General features: G+C 40.7%; 1 protein-coding gene across 1 annotated transcript; it reads left to right on the top strand.

Annotated features, from left to right (window-relative positions):
• The first annotated feature begins 1,969 nt into the window (after positions 1-1,969).
• Positions 1,970-21,269, top strand: LOC122846613 (zinc finger protein 271-like). Its single transcript, XM_044143684.1, has 5 exons — positions 1,970-2,059; positions 2,503-2,551; positions 3,585-4,303; positions 19,013-19,061; positions 20,119-21,269. The coding sequence occupies exons 2-5, from the start codon at positions 2,510-2,512 to the stop codon at positions 21,175-21,177; spliced, it is 1,869 nt and encodes a 622-aa protein (XP_043999619.1). The 5' UTR covers positions 1,970-2,059; positions 2,503-2,509; the 3' UTR covers positions 21,178-21,269.
• Positions 21,270-22,343: the final 1,074 nt, after the last annotated feature.

The following is a 22,343-nucleotide window of genomic DNA, read 5'->3' as shown; positions in this document are numbered from 1 at the left end:
TAAAGTCTGGGACAATTTGTCGTCTAGTAAAGTTTGACATTGAGACAGGTCTAATTAATAACCTGCTTTATCACTCAGTTTTCACCCAAATGAGCAGAATTTACTCTGAATTCACAGCATTTAGTTATGAAATCAGTAGAGTCACAACACAAAGCCAGATCCAAACAGTCCCACCAAGGAAATCAGCTTCACAAAGGATTATTTTAGTAAAACTCTTGAAATACCTTTTGCAGCTGAGTAATCCCAGATCTGATTTCTTATCTTTCCACCTGTTGAAGCTTTAATACCTTTAATGTCCCTCAAGTTCTACGAGACTTGAAATACTTAATAAAAGTTTGCATCGTGGCTCCTTGACAACCAGGATCTCTGATTTCTGCCTTTAGATTTGCTGCGTTACAGGCGTTACCTTGGATTGGCTGCAGGTGAGCTGAGCTCCGCCGCCATGTTCTGCTTCTCCTGTTCGCCCAGAACAGCTGCAGGCTTCACATTCAGGCAGTTTATATGAAGAAATGAACCGATCTGATCCGAGCCGCGTCAGGGAAGTCCCCCTCAGAGGGACAAAGAACCCTGACGTGGAACCAGAAAGATTTAGCAGGATTAGGATTGAGCAGCAGCAGCATCAATATTGGTCTACAGTAGCACATGTAGTGACTGTGCTCAGTTACAGCAACATGCACATGGAAAGACAAGACTTTGTGTTTTTGCAGTGTGTCACACAAAATGAGAATAAGCGTCTGAAAATTGTTTAGTTTTACTAATAATGCAGACAACAACCTGCTCATGTAAATATTGTCCTCCAGATTATTATTTTATTCTAGCAGGAAACTTCAAGTCATTTTGGTCGAGTTTCTAGTCCAAAAATCTTTGAACACTTTCAATAAGACAAGTTGACATTAAAGTAACTTTTCAGCAGGATGTGGAGGATTGTTTTAAATAAATCCTTAACATTGATGACAAAGCACTAGTTCTATCAGCTGATAAATTAATTTATGGAAAAAAATACTTATACAGGTTAAATAATCTGCCAATATTTCCATATTAAGGAATTATTGACTTAAAACAATCCTCTGTATCTTGCTAAAAAGTTACTTGTATGTTAGTTTTGCAGATTTCAAGTTTATTAAAATATTTGAACTACAAAATAGACAAAGGAATTAGACCAGAGGATTCTTACTTATACTGATCTTGCAACGCTGAACAGGAGCATCTAGTTTATATACTTTGAATAGATCAACATTAGATTCTTCTTCTTTTTGCTCTTTCCTTTGGTTTGTTATTTTGTTTGTATTTTCTTTTAATTCCTTCTTTGCAATAAAAGAAGATAATATTTTATGTTTTTGCAGTGTATCCTGACATCAACTTTCTCAGGAATGTCTGACTTTTGTTTCTCATGATTTCCAATAAATTGCTTAAACTTTTACGTTTCGTTTAATTACTTCAGTCTTAGTATCACATTATCTTAGTTGCATCCCTGAGCGCTGAGGGCCGTTACCATGGCGATCTGAGTCCGGGGCCCATGGGGCCACGACGGCCAGAAGGAACGGGCCGCCATATTTTAGCTCAGGATCCATAAGCGCCAGATTTAGTGATTGTTGTGATATTTGTGCCTCCCCAACAGGGGGATGTTGGGAATAAATAATTCTGTTTTCCTCCGTCTCTTTTAGCTTTAGCATGCTAGCATAAACACAGAGACACACACAGACGAATGCAGCTTGTTTTAAAAGACGTGACATTTACTAAACATAACCAATATAGTCATTTGTTACAACTATGGTTACATTAAGATCTATAATATCCAAACAACCTGTCTCCATGGAAACAGTAATGTATGCATCATAACAAGTTTCCAGATCTGTTAAAATAAAATAGATCTAACATTTAAGTGAAACTTTCTGATTAGCCTAATCAGATGGCTGAATGTTATTTTTTAAATACATAGAGAGTTAAATGTTTAAGGAGCTGTAATCCTTTGAACAATGTTACCATGGAAACCATAAGAGCATCTGTCAAATGTCAATATTACGACAAAGATAATCAGAAGAGGTGGCTCACAGCAATTGTAAGTAAAGGCTTATTTCTTTATCAAATATATTTGTAATAATTCATACTGATGTTTAATAATTCACTTTGCAAAATGTAGAATCATGTCATTACTAAAACTTAAACATGTGAAGCAGAAATCATCCCTCTGTTTCATGATTCTCATTTATTTCTGTTCAAAGTGCTAGAAGTTTACAAAGCATCTGTTTAAATGCATAGTTAGCTTAGCTCATGAAAACTTTCTAATGAAAAACAGACATGAAAACTTTCCAGATAAATTAGGGAATGTATTTAATCCTGGCTGACATAAAGCAGGAAGTTAAGACTGTTTTAAAATCCTAATGTGTGAAATCAGGTTGTCTCTAATCAATATCTGGTTTCAACTATTTCAGAAACTGCTACCACTGCTGCACAAATATCCACAATTAAATTTGACATGTTATGAATGTTTGTTTTACGCAGGACTGAAATGGAGAAACTTCACCTGGAAGAGAAGACATCACTGGAAGAGGTTAGTTATTAAAACTTGTGGGAACTAAGTGCTACTCTTGTGTTTTTAATAGTCTTTCTGCATTTACTTTGACTGTTCTCTCTGTGCATGAATGGGATTTCTCTGGGTACTCTGGCTTCACGGCAAACCTCAAAAACATGACATTTATTTTCTTTTCTTTTTTTTTAATTGCTATAAGTATGAGAGTGTGTGTGTGTGTGTGTGTGTGTGTGTGTGTGTGTGGTTGTTGGTCCTGGTTGTCTCTGTGTTGCCTGGTGACCTGACCAAACAAAACCCAAATCTTTTTGTTATCTTACAAAAGAGATCAGAAACCTTTACAGTCCAAAGAACCATTTTGCCTTCAATCCAGATAAAAAACAACAACAAAACTTTTTTAGAGCCATAAATGTTTCCTGACTTGTCATTTTGATAAACATCTAACTATAGAAAATCTGTTGTCATTTTTAAAGAACCACAATTTTATTTCTTTTTTGGGATTTAAACATCATAATAATAGGATCCCGAGTTGTTTGGTTGGGTTTTGTTTATTTCTGTGTTTCTTAGTTCCTCTTCTTTTATTTGGATAAGCTGCTTTTTGTTTTATTCTGCTTTGGTGGTTTATTTAATTGTTCTCATTTCAGTATTTTATAAATGTGTGTGTTTGTGTGGGTGCATGTGACTCCAGTGTAAAGTGCTTTGAGTGGTCAAAATGATTGGAAAAGCGCTATATAAGTTCAGTCATTTACCATTTTATTAAAATGTACTTTTGTCATTATGCCTAGATTAACAGACCGTCAAATGGTTTTTCTGCATTTTTGACTAAATTATTAGGAGCCATTAAAAAATGTCCAAAGAGCCACTCGTGGGGCCACAGGTTTCAGACCTCTAGTCTATCTGAGAGAAAGACAAATTTATACTTTTGCACTTGATTAAACTAAACGGGGAGATGTGTTAGGATGCTTTTAATTTCTGAAAAGCAATAAATGTTTTGACTGTCAAAGTGTTTGTGTTTAATATTTACTGTTGGTTATAATTACTGTACTTCCCTTCGTAGAACCAAACCTGCACAAACCAAGGCGGACATGAAGATAAAACCTCAGTTGGTCCCAGCGATGGACAGCAGGTTCAGCCCAACCAGAGGCTGCAGAAAAAACACCGTTGTGACAAGTGTCTGAAAAAATTCAGATTGAAGAGGTATCTGAAATCTCATCAACGCATTCACACTGGAGAGAAGCGCTATCTCTGCGACCAGTGTGGAAAGACTTTCATTCAGAAGAGTGCTTTGAACACTCATCTGCGAATCCACACTGGTGAAAAGCCTTATAGCTGCAGTCAGTGTGAGAAGAGATTCAAATATTCCTCAGTGCTCAAGAGTCATCAGCGAATCCACACTGGTGAAAAACCTTATAGCTGCAGTCAGTGTGAGAAGAGATTCAAACAATTCTCAAATCTGAAGTATCATCAACGAATCCACACTGGTGAAAAGCCTTATAGCTGCAGTCAGTGTGAGAAGAGATTCAAAGATGCCTCAAATTTGAAGAGTCATCAGCGAATCCACACTGGTGAAAAGCCTTATAGCTGCAGTCAGTGTGAGAAGAGATTCAAAGATTCCTCAAATTTGAAGTGTCATCAGCGAATCCACACTGGTGAAAAGCCTTACAGCTGCAGTCAGTGTGAGAAGAGATTCACACAATCCTCAACTCTGAAGCGTCATCAGCAAATCCACACTGGTGAAAAGCCTGATCCACTTAAGACAGCAGCAACATCTGGAATGTGAGGGAACTTCCTTCTCTCCGCTTGTCTTCTATCACTATGGCGACAACAGTCGGTGCTGTCAGTGACATTTATATCAATAATAATAACAAGCATGCAAATAAATTGTCTTGTCATCCTTTTGTTGTAACAAAAACAAAGATACTGTCGGGATCTGGGGTTGTTTGAGTTTGGTTTTGGAATTTTATCATCTTTGGTGTTCCTTAGATGTTTCTATTTTTGTCTTGTTTTCCACTTCTGTTCTTCCTTAGAGTAATTAAATAAAGTTTATTTATAAAGTGCCTGTCACAGACACAAAATCAAAATAGAAATCAACCTTAAAGCAACAGAAAACATAAGACCAACATAAGAAACTCAGTAAAATCAAGAGATAAATCTGGGAAAATAAAATGTTTTAGTTGCTTTTTAAAAACCTCCAGAGTCAGAAAAACGGAGCTGCAAGTGTAAACTGTTCCACTGCCAGCGACTGAAAGGCCCACGTTAGTTTTTAACCGTGTTCTTGGAACAACCAAAACATTCAGAGTTTCAGAACGAAGAACATGAGCAGCAGAATATTTAGTTAAAAACTGACAAAGGTAATCAGGAGCCTGGTCTTGTAATGTTCTGTATGTCAGCAGAAGTACTTTAAAATAAATCTTAAAATCACCTGGAAACCAGTGGAGTGAAAATGGAACAGGAGAGATACGACAGAATTTATTGGATTTGGTGAGAAGTCTGGCTGCTGCGTTCTGTATTGATTGCAAAGGTGAAACTGAGGATTCATCCAGGCAGTAATAAAGGGCATTACAGTATTCCAGAGGAGATGACATAAAAGCATGAAGGATTTTCTCCAGGTCAACTCTGGAGAGCATTTGTCTAATTTTAGAAATGTTTCTGAAATGAAAGAAATAAGAACGGGAAACAGCCTGAATGTGAGTCGAAGCCATTTGATTCATCATAATCATCCAAACAGGAACCCGAACTGGGAATGCATATCATATTAATACATGACTGTGCTGCATAAACTCCTGTACCTAAGTGGCCCATAAAGGATCAATTTGAACTGGAAGAAATGAAGGAAACAAGATGTGGAAATGATATTCATGACGGCTTGTGTTCACAGCAGGAATGTGTGTATTTTATCAGCTGTCATCTGATTTATGGTTTGTTTAAATCACTTTTCATATGGATATATTTTAAAGGATATTTTAGCTGACCAAACCACACAAGAAAATCACTAATAATCTTTATTTTATTTTCTAGCCTGCATTTAGTGCTTAGTGAAATTTAAACATGTCCTTCAAAATTTTGGAAGAAATATAACCTGATTGGAATCAGATTTATTTTACAAATTAAATTTATGACACTGAAGTTTTATCTTGTGCAATTTTGTCAATGTTTTATTTTTATTTTTACACTTTAAATTCACTGCAAAAAATTCACCTGCAGAAATTTGTGTTCAAAAATTAACCTGAAAACATGAAATAAAATTTAAAAATTTACATTTTTTAAGAAATATATATGCGGGAGAGTTTTTTTGTGCATTTGGAGTAAAAAATATATATTGATAATTTCACAGAATAGATTCAGGGTTGTAATTTCAGTGTGTAAAAAATGAGATTACATTTCTTCCATATAAAACCTAACAGCTAAATTATGACAGAAAACATGAATAATGTTCCTACACATTTTCTACATGACATTTTTTTCTATTTTTTAATACTTTTCAATTGTTTGGCTTGTGTGAATGGTAATAATAAAGAGCACCTCCATCTCAATTCTAGGGTTTTATATATCAGGACAAAATATCCTTCTGAACTCTGAAACTGGTTTCAATGTGACCACAAAGGTGAACAAAGGTCAAAAAAGATACTTTTCTCCAACTGGAAAATGAATAGAGGTCAGACTGTTGGAAAATTTCATCATAATTCTTCCAAACTTGATGGATCATTGCTGACGTGTCCATATTAGCACACAAAGATCATGTTTTCATACAGATGCTCACTCTGATCGCTGTGTAGCAGGATGAAGTCTCCCCCAGGAATGACACCTAATTACCTCAGTAGGTGTGAGCATAAAGACAGACTCTCTCACCTGCTCTCTTCATGCCTGCATTTGGTCACACTTCAGTGGGATGTTTGCTTGGTTAACTTGCAGCGGTCAAACTCAAAATTCTGAAATCAGTAAGTAATGTTTCTTCTTCTGTACGAGGCTGCAATTTTAGTTGGTTAATTCAAATTGTTTAAATTTAGAAGTTGCCTGAAGCCTCCTGTTCATTCTGGGCTGTGGCTGTAATTTACCCTCCCCAGTTCAACCTGGCAACGTAAAACGGGTATGTATCTTTATAGCACTCAGCCATGCAGTTCAACGTCACAAAATGACAATTATTTATATAGAGAACATGCTGGCAAGTGGATCCTCCTGCTGTTGGGTTGGAAGAGGCTCTCTGGTCGGGGTGGAGTCATCCAGCTCTGGTAGGTGACAATGGCTTCCTCTGTCTTCTGACATTTTTCTAAAAGTCACCTATTAATCTAACTTTATTTCAGATTTAAAGCTGCTGCAGCTCGCTGGAAACCCTGCTGCTTTGTTTTGTATCCTATTCTGTGTGGCTTCCGGCTTTGCTGCGCTGTAACTGCTGTGGTTTTTAGATGACTTCATTAAAACATTGACTTTAATGACTGGATATATCGGAGGTTAGGGGTAACCTCATTTAGCGCCCCATGTCTAAATTGTAGTTCATTTCTTTCTCTTTGTATTTGCTTTGCTTAACCCCACCCTTTTGTCTCCAGACTGAGAGCTGAAGGCGGTGGGGGGGCGTCCAGAGGGACTGGACCTGTGTGCTGTGTGAGTGACCGGTGTTGGGATTTCTTCACGATCGAGTGTCTGTTCACTAGTGCTTTGGGTGATTTATTTTGATTTATTAATTTCTTTTAGGACCAGTTCCCACATTTGGACAGCCCTCCCCCTGCTGGTAGGCCCCAGTACTGTGCACTTCCCTTCCTACTGTGGTTCTTTGAATTTTACTGGTTTTTAAATCAAGGAACAATAAAATTAACTATTTTGTGATGGAAGGAAGTCTTGTTCTCATTGGTTACAAACCTTAAGTGCCTTACAGATCTATTTCCTTGGGCGTAATTCCCAAGGTGGCGTTGTTGACACCCGCTGGTTACCCTGCTTTGAAGGGCAGAGTAGCAGCTTCATCAACCAGTGTTGCCACAATCGCATAATAATTTAAAACTGCCATGGGCAAGATTTAATGCTTTTCTTTCAACTCTTTATACAAAGAAAACCCTTACAAAAAATCCCATGAAAATCACATCTGAAAGTCACATGTGATCACATGTGGTTCACACAAATTTTTACTTGTGAAAGATGTGAATCACATGTGAAAGCACATGTATTCGTGTGATTTTGGAACGTTTTGTGGTAAAATCACATGTGATTCACACATTTCCATATGTGGAAATATGTGATATACATATGCATATATACAATTATAAAATAATGGGACCACCTTCTTTTTTTTTACCATGAAATGGTGGGTGCTGATGATCAGGTGGGGAGTTTTCCTTCTTCAGTGCAGAAGGTGATGAGGTCTCTGGCTGTTCTGATGTGTTGCCTCATTAATTCCTCATCTGAGCTTCACTGGACCACTGGCCTCCAACAAACTGTAAAAATTAATACAACAAAGCTCTAATGACCTCGACTACATTTTATGTACACACACAGCAGAGTCCTACTTTTACATTAGTATGTAACTGAGCAGAATGACATGGGGTGATCTGATCCGCTAAATAAAGCAGCATAATGTGACGTTGTTTGGTGACTATTCTGTGTCAGGCTAAAAAAAACACTTGAGTTGATAAAACTATGATTCTTTTGGCAATAAAAAGAAAAATCACACGGTGTTAAAAACAGTAACAGGTCAATTTATATTTTTAAACAGGAAGAACGTCATCATAATAGCAGCTCACACATCTGCACGCGCTCCAGACATGGAGGGAGGTTGGAGAAATGGCTGTTTTATTACAACGGTCCTCAACTTTGATTTTGACTGAAAAAACAGCTGCTGTCTGTTGTCCCTCCATAAAAAACAGACCAGGTAAAGTTTAAGTAGTGAAGCATCCACACTAATTTGTTTTGGGAGCTGTAGGACTCAAGATAATGCCTTCAAACTGTAAAATCAGCCAACATTCAGCTAACGTTTAGCTAGCCTAGCATGACTTTAGCACTAAGGAAAAGTTCACCGGTACATCGCTATCAGTACGCATTACTTTCCAGATTTATATTTCTGTTTAAATTCAAGTCAAGTAAAACATTTCTTACCTTTTGTTCGGGGAAAACAACAAGCCAACTCTTCAAGTCCACTTTATCCATAAAAAAGAGAAAGAAAGCCTCAACTATCCACTTTTTTTTGTCTCATATTTTAAACTGTCCTCAACTGTCCAACGGCGCGAAATGAAGAATCTTCCAGAGTGGGAGGTTGGGCTTGAAAACATTTATATATATAGTCTTTGGTGCTAAAAACTGATTGAAAATCGATTTATTCACTGCATATTTATGTCTGTTAAGGTTGAGATGGAACTGAACATGAAAGCAGCTCTTTAAACCATTCAGGCAACCAACACAACAGAGACACAATCAAAACTGTCAGACGACTTATTACTCCACCATAATAACTCAGAAATATAGTTTGGATGTACAGTATTTATATTTCTTTCCTACTTACAGAAGGTTTCTGTTTATATCCTAAGTTTGATTTACTTTGTATCCTAGAGAAAAGATATAAAACTTCAGATATTTCACAACCGAGATATTAACATTCATGGAAAAACCTCACATAACCTTATATTAAATCAGAAAGTACGGCGGCCACAGTAAGAAAGATTTACAGTATTCAATTATACCACATGAACTGATCAGTGCAGTTTTGCGAGGGAACGCAAAAGAAAAAAATTCCCCATGTCCCCTTGGGGGCTCCGTATACAGTAAAGGAACAACCAGCGAGTGTCCTTTTAATAGAAAGTAAAGCAATTAACTAAAATGCTCTGAAAAATAAAATAAAATGCTGACATTTTATTTACAGCATGCCATTTTTATATTATAGTTTATATAAACTTGTATCTTAGAACAATGCAAAAGCATCAATGAACCATATCTTCATCTAAACCTGTTAAAATAAAACTCAGCTTTATATTAAACATCTGCTACAAGATTTAGTAAAACATACCTGCATTTCACACATGGGCACCGAGGTAAGTCAGTGTCTAACATAAAACAGGATCCTGCAAGGAGGAGCCACAATGTTAACATGTGGGAAATTCCCGCCACACTTTCTCACGAACTAAACATTTCTAAAACGCAACAAAAACGATATAAAAGCAGAACAGTGTGACCTAGATAAAACATATTTCAATAATATGCAATAACGAAAACCATAAACATATTTTATAAATAACATTTCTTTATCACATTGCAGAGACACGTTACCTCGACAGTGATCCTCGTGGCTCTGAGGATTACCCATAATACCCCGCTCTTTCTAGGGTGAATGCAATACCCCGTTTTACCAGCAGATGGTGCATTTTAGCAGGATTTAACCTGAACCATTTTAACTATATATAATAGCTCAGACATAAACCCTTAATTTTGTAGTATTTTATTCTATAAAGCATTTTAAACTTTTGTTTAAAATGTTGCTTCACATTCAGGCAGGTGAGCGATGAGACGAGGTAAACACAGACACTGGTAACACTGGTGGCACTGGTAGCACTGGTAACACTGGTAGCACTGTTAACACTGGTAACACTGGTAGCACTGGTAGCACTGGTAACACTGGTAGCACTGTCAACACTGGTAGCACTGGTAACACTGGTAGCAGTGGTAGCACTGGTAGCACTGGTAACACTGGTAGCACTGTTAACACTGGTAGCACTGTTAACACTGGTAACACTGGTAGCACTGTTAACACTGGTAACACTGGTAACACTGGTAGCACTGGTAGCACTGTTAACACTGGTAGCAGTGGTAGCACTGGTAGCACTGGTAGCACTGGTAACACTGGTAGCACTGGTAACACTGGTAACACTGGTAGCACTGGTAACACTGGTAGCACTGTTAACACTGGTAGCACTGGTAACACTGGTAGCACTGGTAGCACTGGTAACACTGGTAACACTGGTAACATTGGCAGCAAAGTCAACACAAAGATCCAACAGGGAAATACAGACAGGGTGGATATAAATGCACAGGGAAGGTAATCAGGGGAAACTGGACACAGCTGGGATCAATCAAGGGGTGGATAAGACGACACAGGAACTAAATAAACACACAGAAAATACAAATCCTCACGTTTTATTGCCATTACCATTATATTACTGGAAAATGGTTTCAAAACAACAATAGTATCGTTTATCACAATAACGTCTGGGACAATTTATCGTCTAGTAAAGTTTGATATTGAGACAGGTCTAATTAATAACCTGCTTTATCACTCAGTTTTCACCCAAATGAGCAGAATTTACTCTGAATTCACAGCATTTAGTTATGAAATCAGTAGAGTCACAACACAAAGCCAGATCCAAACAGTCCCACCAAGGAAATCAGCTTCACAAAGGATTATTTTAGTAAAACTCTTGAAATACCTTTTGCAGCTGAGTAATCCCAGATCTGATTTCTTATCTTTCCACCTGTTGAAGCTTTAATACCTTTAATGTCCCTCAAGTTCTACGAGACTTGAAATACTTAATAAAACTTTGCATCGTGGCTCCTTGACAACCAGGATCTCTGATTTCTGCCTTTAGATTTGCTGCGTTACAGGCGTTACCTTGGATTGGCTGCAGGTGAGCTGAGCTCCGCCGCCATGTTCTGCTTCTCCTGTTCGCCCAGAACAGCTGCAGGCTTCACATTCAGGCAGTTTATATGAAGAAATGAACCGATCTGATCCGAGCCGCGTCAGGGAAGTCCCCCTCAGAGGGACAAAGAACCCTGACGTGGAACCAGAAAGATTTAGCAGGATTAGGATTGAGCAGCAGCAGCACATCAATATTGGTCTACAGTAGCACATGTAGTGACTGTGCTCAGTTACAGCAACATGCACATGGAAAGACAAGACTTTGTGTTTTTGCAGTGTGTCACACAAAATGAGAATAAGCGTCTGAAAATTGATTATTTTTACTAATAATGCAGACAACAACCTGCTCATGTAAATATTGTCCTCCAGATTATTATTTTATTCTAGCAGGAAACTTCAAGTCATTTTGGTCGAGTTTCTAGTCCAAAAATCTTTGAACACTTTCAATAAGACAAGTTGACATGAAAGTAACTTTTCAGCAAGATGTAGAGGATTGTTTTAAATAAATCTTTAACATTGATGACAAAGCACTAGTTCTATCAGCTGATAAATTAATTTATGGAAAAAAATACTTATACAGGTTAAATAATCTGTCAATATTTCCATATTAAGGAAGTATTGACTTAAAACAATCCTCTGTATCTTGCTAAAAAGTTACTTGTATGTTAGTTTTGCAGATTTCAAGTTTATTAAAATATTTGAACTACAAAATAGACAAAGGAATTAGACCAGAGGATTCTTACTTATACTGATCTTGCAACGCTGAACAGGAGCATCTAGTTTATATACTTTGAATAGATCAACATTAGATTCTTCTTCTTCTTTTTGCTCTTTTCTTTGGTTTGTTATTTTGTTTGTATTTTCTTTTAATTCCTTCTTTACAATAAAAGAAGATAATATTTTATGTTTTTGCAGTGTATCCTGACATCAACTTTCTCAGGAATGTCTGACTTTTGTTTCTCATGATTTCCAATAAATTGCTTAAACTTTTACGTTTCGTTTAATTACTTCAGTCTTAGTATCACATTAGCTTAGTCGCAACCCTGAGCACTGAGGGCCGTTACCATGGCGATCTGAGTCCGGGGCCCATGGGGCCACGACGGCCAGAAGGAACGGGCCGCCATATTTTAGCTCAGGATCCATAAGCGCCAGATTTAGTGATTGTTGTGATATTTGTGCCTCCCCAACAGGGGGATGTTGGGAATAAATAATTCAGTTTTCCTCCGTCTCTTTTAGCTTTAGCATGCTAGCATAAACACAGAGACACACACAGACGAATGCAGCTTGTTTTAAAAGACGTGACATTTACTAAACATAACCAATATAGTCATTTGTTACAACTATGGTTACATTAAGATCTATAATATCAAAACAACCTGTCTCCATGGAAACAGTACTGTATGCATCAAAACAAGTTTCCAGATCTGTTAAAATAAAATAGATTTAACATTTAAGTGAAACTTTCTGATTAGCCTAATCAGATGGCTGAATGTTATTTTTTAAATACATAGAGAGTTAAATGTTTATGGAGCTGTAATCCTTTGAACAATGTTACCATGGAAACCATAAGAGCATCTGTCAAATGTAAATATTATGACAAAGATAATCTGAAGAGGTGGCTCACAGAAATTGTAAGTAAAGGCTTATTTCTTTATCACATTTATTTGTAATAATTCATACTGATGTTTAATAATTCACTTTCCAAAATGTAGAATCATGTCATTACTAAAACTTAAACATGTGAAGCAGAAATCATCCCTCTGTTTCATGATTCTCATTTATTTCTGTTCAAAGTGCTAGAAGTTTACAAAGCATCTGTTTAAATGCATAGTTAGCTTAGCTCATGAAAACTTTCTAATGAAAAACAAACATGAAAACTTTCCAGATAAATTAGGGAATGTATTTAATCCTGGCTGACATAAAGCAGGAAGTTAAGACTGTTTTAAAATCCTAATGTGTGAAATGAAGCCTAGGCGTAAATTCAAGCTGGAAGACTCTTTTAGCCCCACCTGCATCATCCAGCCGGAACTTCCGGCTCATCACCGTTGATTGCTCAACGCCGGACCAAGACTCGTTACGTCCAATCACCGTCCAAGCCCCAGCTGATAAGGACCGCCATCCATGGCGTCGTGCGCTTTCCAGCTGAGCTCAACCTGTTCAGCCGCACGCCTCAGATCTCAGTCAGCTATCCCACCAGATCCTTTCTTTGCGATCGCTCGCCCTTCCACCGCTAATGTCCACCATTAAAGACGATTAGCCGCGTGCTCGGCCGCTTCTCTCCCTCAGACGCTCCCCAGATGAAAGAAGACTTCCTGCCCCGCCCTCATTCATTCCAAGCAGCTTCTCCCGCCGCTCTCTTGCCTGACTGGGATCCACCGTTCCTCGCTCCTGCGCTACCCACTCCATGGCCTGTCTTTGGCAAGCGGTAACATAATCCCACTGTCTTCATCTGGGCCGTCTTTCTCCGACTCAGACCCTGGCCGGCCGCCAAGGTCTCGCCGCACTGATGTCTGTCGCCCTCCCAGCTGGTCGTCCAAACATCTCTCCACCGCCGATTACCAAATCACCTTTGCATCAGTCCCGTTCTGGTCCAGCTACACAAACAGCTTCACTCACTTCCGCCCGCTGTCTGCCCGGTCATCAGCTCCTCCTGTCGGATTTTCCGCCACGCCCGCCTCGGGCTTCGAGAATGCAAGACGTAGCCTCACATGTCTCATTCATGTTTAGCAATGCTAGGAAAGTAGAACCTTATCTTAGTCCATCCCTTTCTGAACATGCAGGCCTATTAGCGCGCCACCCAGGCTGCGTTTAAATGCTTAAGAGCTTTCAACTGAATGAATGCATAAATAAATGAAAAATAGTAGCATCCCTCCCAGCGGTGACCCAAAGTAGATCACCGACCTCTTTTCTACAGCGTCTCGCACCCAGTAGCAGCTTCTGTCATTCACCTTTATCAAGCCCCATATATTACTCCTTAAACTTTATCATGTCCGCACCGCACTTCCGCCAGTATGTTTGTATTCCCACTGAGGGTTTTTCATCCATGGAAAAAACGGCAGATGCATACCCAGCTACGTAGTTCAGTTCATGGGTCGTCATGGTTATCGTATTCATTTCTCTGATTCAACATGTCTCTCTCCTCTTGATTAGCCCCAGGAGCATCTCCTTCCCCGAAAACCTCCTATGCATTCAATGCTACCTGCGTTTCAGGTCCCTGTCAGGTTCTTGTCCTCTGTTCGTAGTCACTAATTATGCATTCTTGGTCCATTCGTCACCCTGCTGCTACCCACGTTGAGCTCTGGTTTCCACTCAGCATTGCTGCCTGGGATCGTGTTGGATTGTCATACTGTTATGCATCTTTAAATATAATCATTTTCACTGCTACTTGGTTCCATCTGCCTGCCTCATCAACCACCTCTGCAGTTCATGGCAGCCGACTGGTTAAAGAGAGGCGACCGTATTGACTCGAGCAGTAAAGTACATCTCCTGCCTAATTGTGCCCCCAGTCCCAGTAGTTAACCGACATGTGCCATAGAATGTGAAGCTGGCTAATAATCCCCCCAGGTCACACCGGTCAAGTCAGCTCCGTGCTTTCACCTATTGGTAACCAAATCATTATGCCAGGGCTATCATCCCATCCTCATTTCTCATCAAATTCAGTTGGTGTCCCATTCATTACCCATCTAAGGTAACTTTAAATAGAAGGGGATATAGCATCAATTTAAAAAAGATAAGCGTTTGACCTCCAGTAATTTTCCCCTTTTTTTCACGCAAAGGCTGATTGCTGTTTCATCCCAGATGTGCAATACCAAGTAAACTAAAAGACCTCAGTGATGTGGCGGCGGTTTCTCGCCAGACCTTTAACACGTACCCTATTTTCTTAGCTTAAGTTTAAGAATTGTCTAAGTCGTTTCTGGTTATATCCTTGGTCTCAGAAGTTTACCTGCTTCCCCGCCAGGCCGGCGGGATGGGTAATGCATCAGCTGTGATAGCACGACGTCTCTTTAAGATACTCTATCGCTAATGACGTCACAACTATGTGCCACTGCTTGTGAGAAAAGTGCTACAGATCGACACATGAACCGAGACGGGCATGTTTGCTCCCTAACTTTTTTTTTTTTTCTAATGTTACAGGTTGTTTGGATTCTGCTCATTGTCATGTCTGATATTTAGCAGCCGTTCAACTGGGCTTCGTAAGGTTGGTTAAGAGAGCATTTATTAAAGGACAACACCGTAGAATTCCCAGAATTAGTGTGGTTGCGAGTTTTGGTTTGTCCTGATGAGTCTGCGCCTCCTCCCTTCCTTTAAACACAACCCAAGAGTTTCGTTGAGCTCCAAAGGGTATTGCCTGCCCAGAGTCAGCAGCGCCCCTCCACACCCTTTGAACCGGAACCTGTCAGTTTCCATCTTAGAACGGCCATTTTCTGTTACTCTTATATTGATTTGGTACTATAGGGGCTCCCGCACTGCACAAAGCTATGTCTCCATCACGTTCAGTTGACTAATCTGTTAAAACGTGTACCTGAGCTGCCCCAAACACAACTCGAACGCGAGACGCTTGCTGGGTCACCTCATTCAGCAGTGAAGGAGATCGCCCCTGCTACGCAGAGCGGCGTACCTGCATAATCATGCCGGCAACACAGAACTTCGCTGTGTTTTCTCCCAAAGTAACTGACTGAGTAGAGTAATGCTGTCGGCTGCAGGTAACGTCAGCTAAAAGATGCCCAGCTAATTTACAGCACCTTAAGTCTGTTAATAAGAAACCCGTGGTTACTGAGTCGCTACCTACATTCAGCTTGATAGATTCATTTTTGCCCCCTGAGTAAGTCTATGCCCCCGGGAACTTGCTATATCCGGGGCTGTTCATCACCAACAGCGAACTGTCCCATATTTTTACATTTCAAGCTCATGTCCCATCTAGCACTTCTAGGCTTAATCTCTCATCCAAGTTTGTCCAAATTCGCACGCCATCATTTCCCAGGCCATCCAGTCACTTCTAAGTTTATGCTGCCTATCTGTTAACTTCCCAGGTTTCATGCTTAAGCGCATTCGTTCCAGTCCCGCTTCTGAGGCATTGCTATAAAGCACCTGCAAGCCATCATTACAGGTCTGTCAGCCAAACTACCAGTACTCCCAAGCTGTACTGAAGCCACGGCCCCGTCCGGAGGAACAGAACCTCCAACATCAATGCCAGATTCAAGCCAAGTTAGTTTGCATGGCACGTTTCAACAAGTGCCAGATTGCCATTAATCAATTTAATCACCTCTGCTTAATAAAGATCTGGTCATTCTAACACCCTCGCTGATAAGCTGGCTCTCCCAGCCTTCGTTCAGTCCATTCCAGCTTCTAGACAAATCATCCTTTTCTCCACGTCTTGCACCTTAATCTTTTTCCCTATAGTTCCTCAGTTTCTCATCCTCATTTCCAGTCTTAGCTTTCTCTTTACGCTCATCCTTTACTCCAAGGCCCTGCATTCTCGCAAATTTGATACTAGAATCTATATATATCATTTAACTTTTTAGATCACGTTTAACCTGTATTCAAGCTCCTTCAGTGCCTATTAAGCACTGCTCAATTCACTGGTGGTGGTTGGTCTACTTTATAAAAGCTAGTGCTCCTGCCCCATGCCATGTCCTCACTTTTTGCCCACTCCACGTATTTATTTTCATAGGAGTATTTCATTTGACACCCGTATTTCAACCCATCATCATAGGTCCAATCCCTACGCCAGCATCTCGTTTCAGAAGAAGTGGCCCATTCCTCTCCTCTCTAATTTCCTTTCTCTATCTTATTTAACCTAATAATACTTAATTCTTCTCTCCCTTTCACCACTTTACTACTCTCCAGCTCCTACTAGCCCTTCTTTGGCAGCTCACCACCTCATGCCCAGATCATCCTGAGCTCTTAGCTGGCCTTTAAACCAGCCGTACTTTAATCCCGATCCCTCAGCATCTCCTGCTCGTAATTATTAGCCCGAATCCTGTAACCCTCGACACGTTCATCCCTTCTTATCACGCCCTGCCCTGTCTTCAGCTGGCCTTTTCACCAGCTGCCCTGTTCTCGTCTTCCCTCCACATCCCTTGTTAGCACTTATTTTGGCAGCCATATCCCCTTGCCCCGATACCCTGTTTCAGAGCATTTCACCACCTCGCCCCTCTCCGCTGGCTTTTATCCAGCGTTCTGTGCTCCCCATGCCCTGAGTTTTGTGCTCCCCTTGCCCTGAGTTTTGTGCTCCCCTTGCCCTGAGTTTTGTGCTCGCCTGGCCCTGAGTTTTGTGCTCCTCTTGCCCTGAGTTTTGTGCTCCCCTTGCCCTGAGTTTTGTGCTCGCCGGCCCTGAGTTTTGTGCTCGCCGGCCCTGAGTTTTGTGCTCGCCGGCCCTGAGTTTTGTGCTCCCCTTGCCCTGAGTTTTGTGCTCCCCTTGCCCTGAGTTTTGTGCTCCCCTTGCCCTGAGTTTTGTGCTCGCCGGCCCTGAGTTTTGTGCTCGCCGGCCCTGAGTTTTGTGCTCGCCGGCCCTGAGTTTTGTGCTCGCCGGCCCTGAGTTTTGTGCTCGCCGGCCCTGAGTTTTGTGCTCGCCGGCCCTGAGTTTTGTGCTCGCCTGGCCCTGAGTTTTGTGCCCGCCTGGCCCTGAGTTTTGTGCCCGCCTGGCCCTGAGTTTTGTGCCCGCCTGGCCCTGAGTTTTGTGCCCGCCTGGCCCTGAGTTTTGTGCCCGCCTGGCCCTGAGTTTTGTGCCCCCCCTGGCCCCGAGTTTTGTGCCCCGCTGGCCCCGAGTTTTGTGCTCCCCTGGCCCCGAGTTTTGTGCACCCTCTGCCATGCGCTCTGCGCATCCTACCTTCCCTTGGCCCGCTACGTCTCCGCCGATCTTTGCCTCCCTTTCCCACTCTTCCCTCCCGTCACTGTAAAGCCTCCTCCTTCTGTCCGATTCTAGCCTCACTAGCTAAGTCAGAGCGACTCCTCTCCTCTTTACGCCCACATCACCTGTCCTCCGGCTTCGGCCTGGCCTCAGCCTCATTTTGGGGGGATGTCATTCCTAGCAGCAATTAGAATGAGCCCATCAATGTCACATAACCTTCTTCAGTCCTAACTTCGCAAAATAAGCAAGCGCACCTCCACTCCCTTAGCGCTTCCCGTCTCCGACTCTCCGGCCTCGTCCTCTTTTTTGGGGGGATGACGTTCCTCTCAGCATATGGAATGCTCATCCAAGCCCATCGCAAAGTTTGCGATGATCAATGTCCTTAGCCGGGGCCCCGAGCGCCAAAGATTTAAATCATAGTGTCATTAAACTTTTCTAATGGTTACCCCTTTGTCTGTCTGAGTCTCTACAGATTGAAATGAAGCCTAGGCGTAAATTCAAGCTGGAAGACTCTTTTAGCCCCACCTGCATCATCCAGCCGGAACATCCGGCTCATCACCGTTGATTGCTCAACGCCGGACCAAGACTCGTTACGTCCAATCACCGTCCAAGCCCCAGCTGATAAGGACCGCCATCCATGGCGTCGTGCGCTTTCCAGCTGAGCTCAACCCACCTCCACCCCTTCACCTCCACTCGCTCAGCATCAGGCCACATCCTTCATCGCCTCCACCACCAGTGCCGGGTCCCGGGGGATGACGTTCCTCTCAGCATACGAAATGCTCATCCAAGCCCATCGCAAAGTTTGCGATGATCAATGTCCTTAGCCGGGGCCCGAGCGCCAAAGATTTAAATCATAGTGTCATTAAACTTTTCTAATGGTTACCCCTTTGTCTGTCTGAGTCTAAACAGATTGAAATCAGGTTGTCTCTAATCAATATCTGGTTTCAACTATTTCAGAAACTGCTACCACTGCTGCACAAATATCCTCAATTAAATTTGACATGTTATGAATGTTTGTTTTACGCAGGACTGAAATGGAGAAACTTCACCTGGAAGAGAAGACATCACTGGAAGAGGTTAGTTATTAAAACTTGTGGGAACTAAGTGCTACTTTTGTGTTTTTAATAGTCTTTCTGCATTTACTTTGACTGTTCTCTCTGTGCATGAATGGGATTTCTCTGGGTACTCTGGCTTCACGGCAAACCTCAAAAACATGTCATTTATTTTCATTTGGGTTTTCTGATTTGCTATAAGTATGACTGTGTGTGTATGTGTGCGTGTGTGTGCGTGTGTGTGTGTGTGTGTGTGTGTGTGGTTGTTGGTCCTGTTTGTCTCTGTGTTGCTTGGTGACCTGACCAAACAAAACCCAAATCTTTTTGTTTTCTTACAAAAGAGATCAGAAACCTTTACAGTCCAAAGAACCATTTTTCCTTCAATCCAGATAAAAAACAACAACAACACTTTTTTAGAGCCATAAATGTTTCCTGACTTGTCATTTTGATAAACATCTAACTATAGAAAATCTGTTGTCATTTTTAAAGAACCACAATTTTATTTCTTTTTTGGGATTTAAACAACATAATAATAGGATCCCGAGTTGTTTGGTTGGGTTTTGTTTATTTCTGTGTTTCTTAGTTCCTCTTGTTTTATTTGGATAAGCTGCTTTTTGTTTTATTCTGCTTTGGTGGGTTTTTTAATTGTTCTCATTTCAGTATTTTATAAATGTGTGTGTTTGTGTGTGTGAATGAGTGGATGTGACTCCAGTGTAAAGTGTTTTAAGTGGTCAAAATGATTGGAAAAGCGCTATATAAGTTCAGTCATTTACCATTTTATTAAAATGTACTTTTGTCATTATGCCTAGATTAACAGACCGTCAGTTGGTTTCTCTGCATTTTTAACTAAATTATTAGGAGCCATTAAAAAATGTCCAAAGAGCCACTCGTGGGGCCACAGGTTCCAGACCTCTAGTCTACCTGAGAGAAAGGCAAATTTATACTTTTGCACTTGATTAAACTAAACGGGGAGATGTGTTAGGATGCTTTTAATCTCTGCAAAGCAATAAAGGTTTTGACTATCAAAGTGTTTGTGTTTAATATTTACTGTTGGCTATAATTACTGTTCTTCCCTTCATAGAACCAAACCTGCACAAACTCAGGCGGACATGAAGATGAAACCTCAGTTGGTCCCAGCGATGGACAGCAGGTTCAGCCCAACCAGAGGCTGCAGAAAAAACTCCGCTGTGACAAGTGTCTGAAACATTTCAGTTTGAAGACGTATCTGAAATGTCATCAACGCATTCACACTGGAGAGAAGCGCTATCTCTGTGACCAGTGTGGAAAAACATTCATTCAGAAGTGTAATTTTAACACTCATCTGCGAATCCACACTGGTGAAAAGCCTTATAGCTGCAGTCAGTGTGAGAAGAGATTCAAATGTTCCTCACATCTGAAGCGTCATCAGCGAATCCACACTGGTGAAAAGCCTTATAGCTGCAGTCAGTGTGAGAAGAGATTCAAACAATCCTCAGAGCTGAAGTGTCATCAGCGAATCCACACTGGTGAAAAGCCTTATAGCTGCAGTCAGTGTGAGAAGAGATTCAAACAATCCTCAGATCTGAAGCGTCATCAACGAATCCACACTGGTGAAGAGCCTTATAGCTGCAGTCAGTGTGAGAAGAGATTCAGACATCTGACAGCGCTGAAGTGTCATCTGCGAATCCACACTGGTGAAAAGCCTTATCGCTGCAGTCAGTGTGAGAAGAGATTCAGACATCTGACAGCGCTGAAGTGTCATCTGCGAATCCACACTGGTGAAAAGCCTTATAGCTGCAGTCAGTGTGAGAAGAGATTCAAACAATCCTCAGAGCTGAAGTGTCATCAGCGAATCCACACTGGTGAAAAGCCTTATAGCTGCAGTCAGTGTGAGAAGAGATTCAAACAATCCTCAGATCTGAAGCGTCATCAACGAATCCACACTGGTGAAGAGCCTTATAGCTGCAGTCAGTGTGAGAAGAGATTCAGACATCTGACAGCGCTGAAGTGTCATCTGCGAATCCACACTGGTGAAAAGCCTTATCGCTGCAGTCAGTGTGAGAAGAGATTCAAACAATCCTCACATCTGAAGTATCATCAGCGAACCCACACTGGTGAAAAGCCTGATCCACGTAAGACAGCAGCAACATCTGGAATGTGAGGGAACTTCTTTCTCTCCGCTTGTCTTCTACCACTATGGCGACAACAGTCGGTGCTGTCAGTGACATTTATATAAATAATAATAACAAGCAAGCAAGCAAATAAATTGTCTTGTCATCCTTTTGTTGTAACAAAAACAAAGATGCTGTCAGGATCTGGGGTTTGATTTGGTTTTGGAATTTTGTCATCTTTGGTGTTCCTCAGATTTTTCAATTTTTGTCTTGTTTTCCACTTCTGTTCTTCCTTAGAGTAATTAAATAAAGTTTATTTATAAAGTGCCTGTCACAGACATAAAATCAAAATAGAAATCAACCTTAAAGCAACAGAAAACATAAAACCAACATAAGAAACTCAGTAAAATCAAGAGATAAATCTGGGAAAATAAAATGTTTTAGTTGCTTTTTAAAAACCTCCAGAGTCAGAAAAACGGAGCTGCAAGTGTAAACTGTTCCACCGCCAGCGACTGAAAGGCCCCCGTTAGTTTTTAACCGTGTTCATGGAACAACCAAAACATTCAGAGTTTCAGAACGAAGAACATGAGCAGCAGAATATTTAGTTAAAAACTGACAAAGGTAATCAGGAGCCTGGTCTTGTAATGTTCTGTATGTCAGCAGAAGTACTTTAAAACAAATCTTAAAATCACCTGGAAACCAGTGGAGTGAAAATGGAACAGGAGAGATACGACAGAATCTATTGGATTTGGTGAGAAGTCTGGCTGCTGCGTTCTGTATTGATTGCAAAGGTGAAACTGAGGATTCATCCAGGCAGTAATAAAGGGCATTACAGTATTCCAGAGGAGATGACATAAAAGCATGAAGGATTTTCTCCAGGTCAACTCTGGAGAGCATTTGTCTAATTTTAGAAATGTTTCTGAAATGAAAGAAATAAGAACGGGAAACAGCCTGAATGTGAGTCGAAGCCATTTGATTCATCATAATCATCCAAACAGGAACCCGAACTGGGAATGCATATCATATTAATACATGACTGTGCTGCATAAACTCCTGTACCTAAGTGGCCCATAAAGGATCAATTTGAACTGGAAGAAATGAAGGAAACAAGATGTGGAAATGATATTCATGACGGCTTGTGTTCACAGCAGGAATGTGTGTATTTTATCAGCTGTCATCTGATTTATGGTTTGTTTAAATCACTTTTCATATGGAT

This window comes from Gambusia affinis, linkage group LG16 (genome assembly GCF_019740435.1).
Source record: "Gambusia affinis linkage group LG16, SWU_Gaff_1.0, whole genome shotgun sequence".
Classification (NCBI taxonomy): domain Eukaryota; kingdom Metazoa; phylum Chordata; class Actinopteri; order Cyprinodontiformes; family Poeciliidae; genus Gambusia; species Gambusia affinis.
The sequence above is the reverse complement of the archived record's forward strand: the minus strand, read 5'-3'. Positions and strand labels throughout refer to the sequence as shown.

Bases quoted from the DNA above. Each gene is read 5' to 3' on its own strand.
- LOC122846613 (XM_044143684.1), top strand. From the start codon at position 2,510: ATGGAGAAACTTCACCTGGAAGAGAAGACATCACTGGAAGAG. The intron at 2,552-3,584 runs GTTAGTTATTAA...TTCCCTTCGTAG, and splicing joins AGAAGACATCACTGGAAGAG to AACCAAACCTGCACAAACCA. The intron at 19,062-20,118 runs GTTAGTTATTAA...TTCCCTTCATAG, and splicing joins AGAAGACATCACTGGAAGAG to AACCAAACCTGCACAAACTC.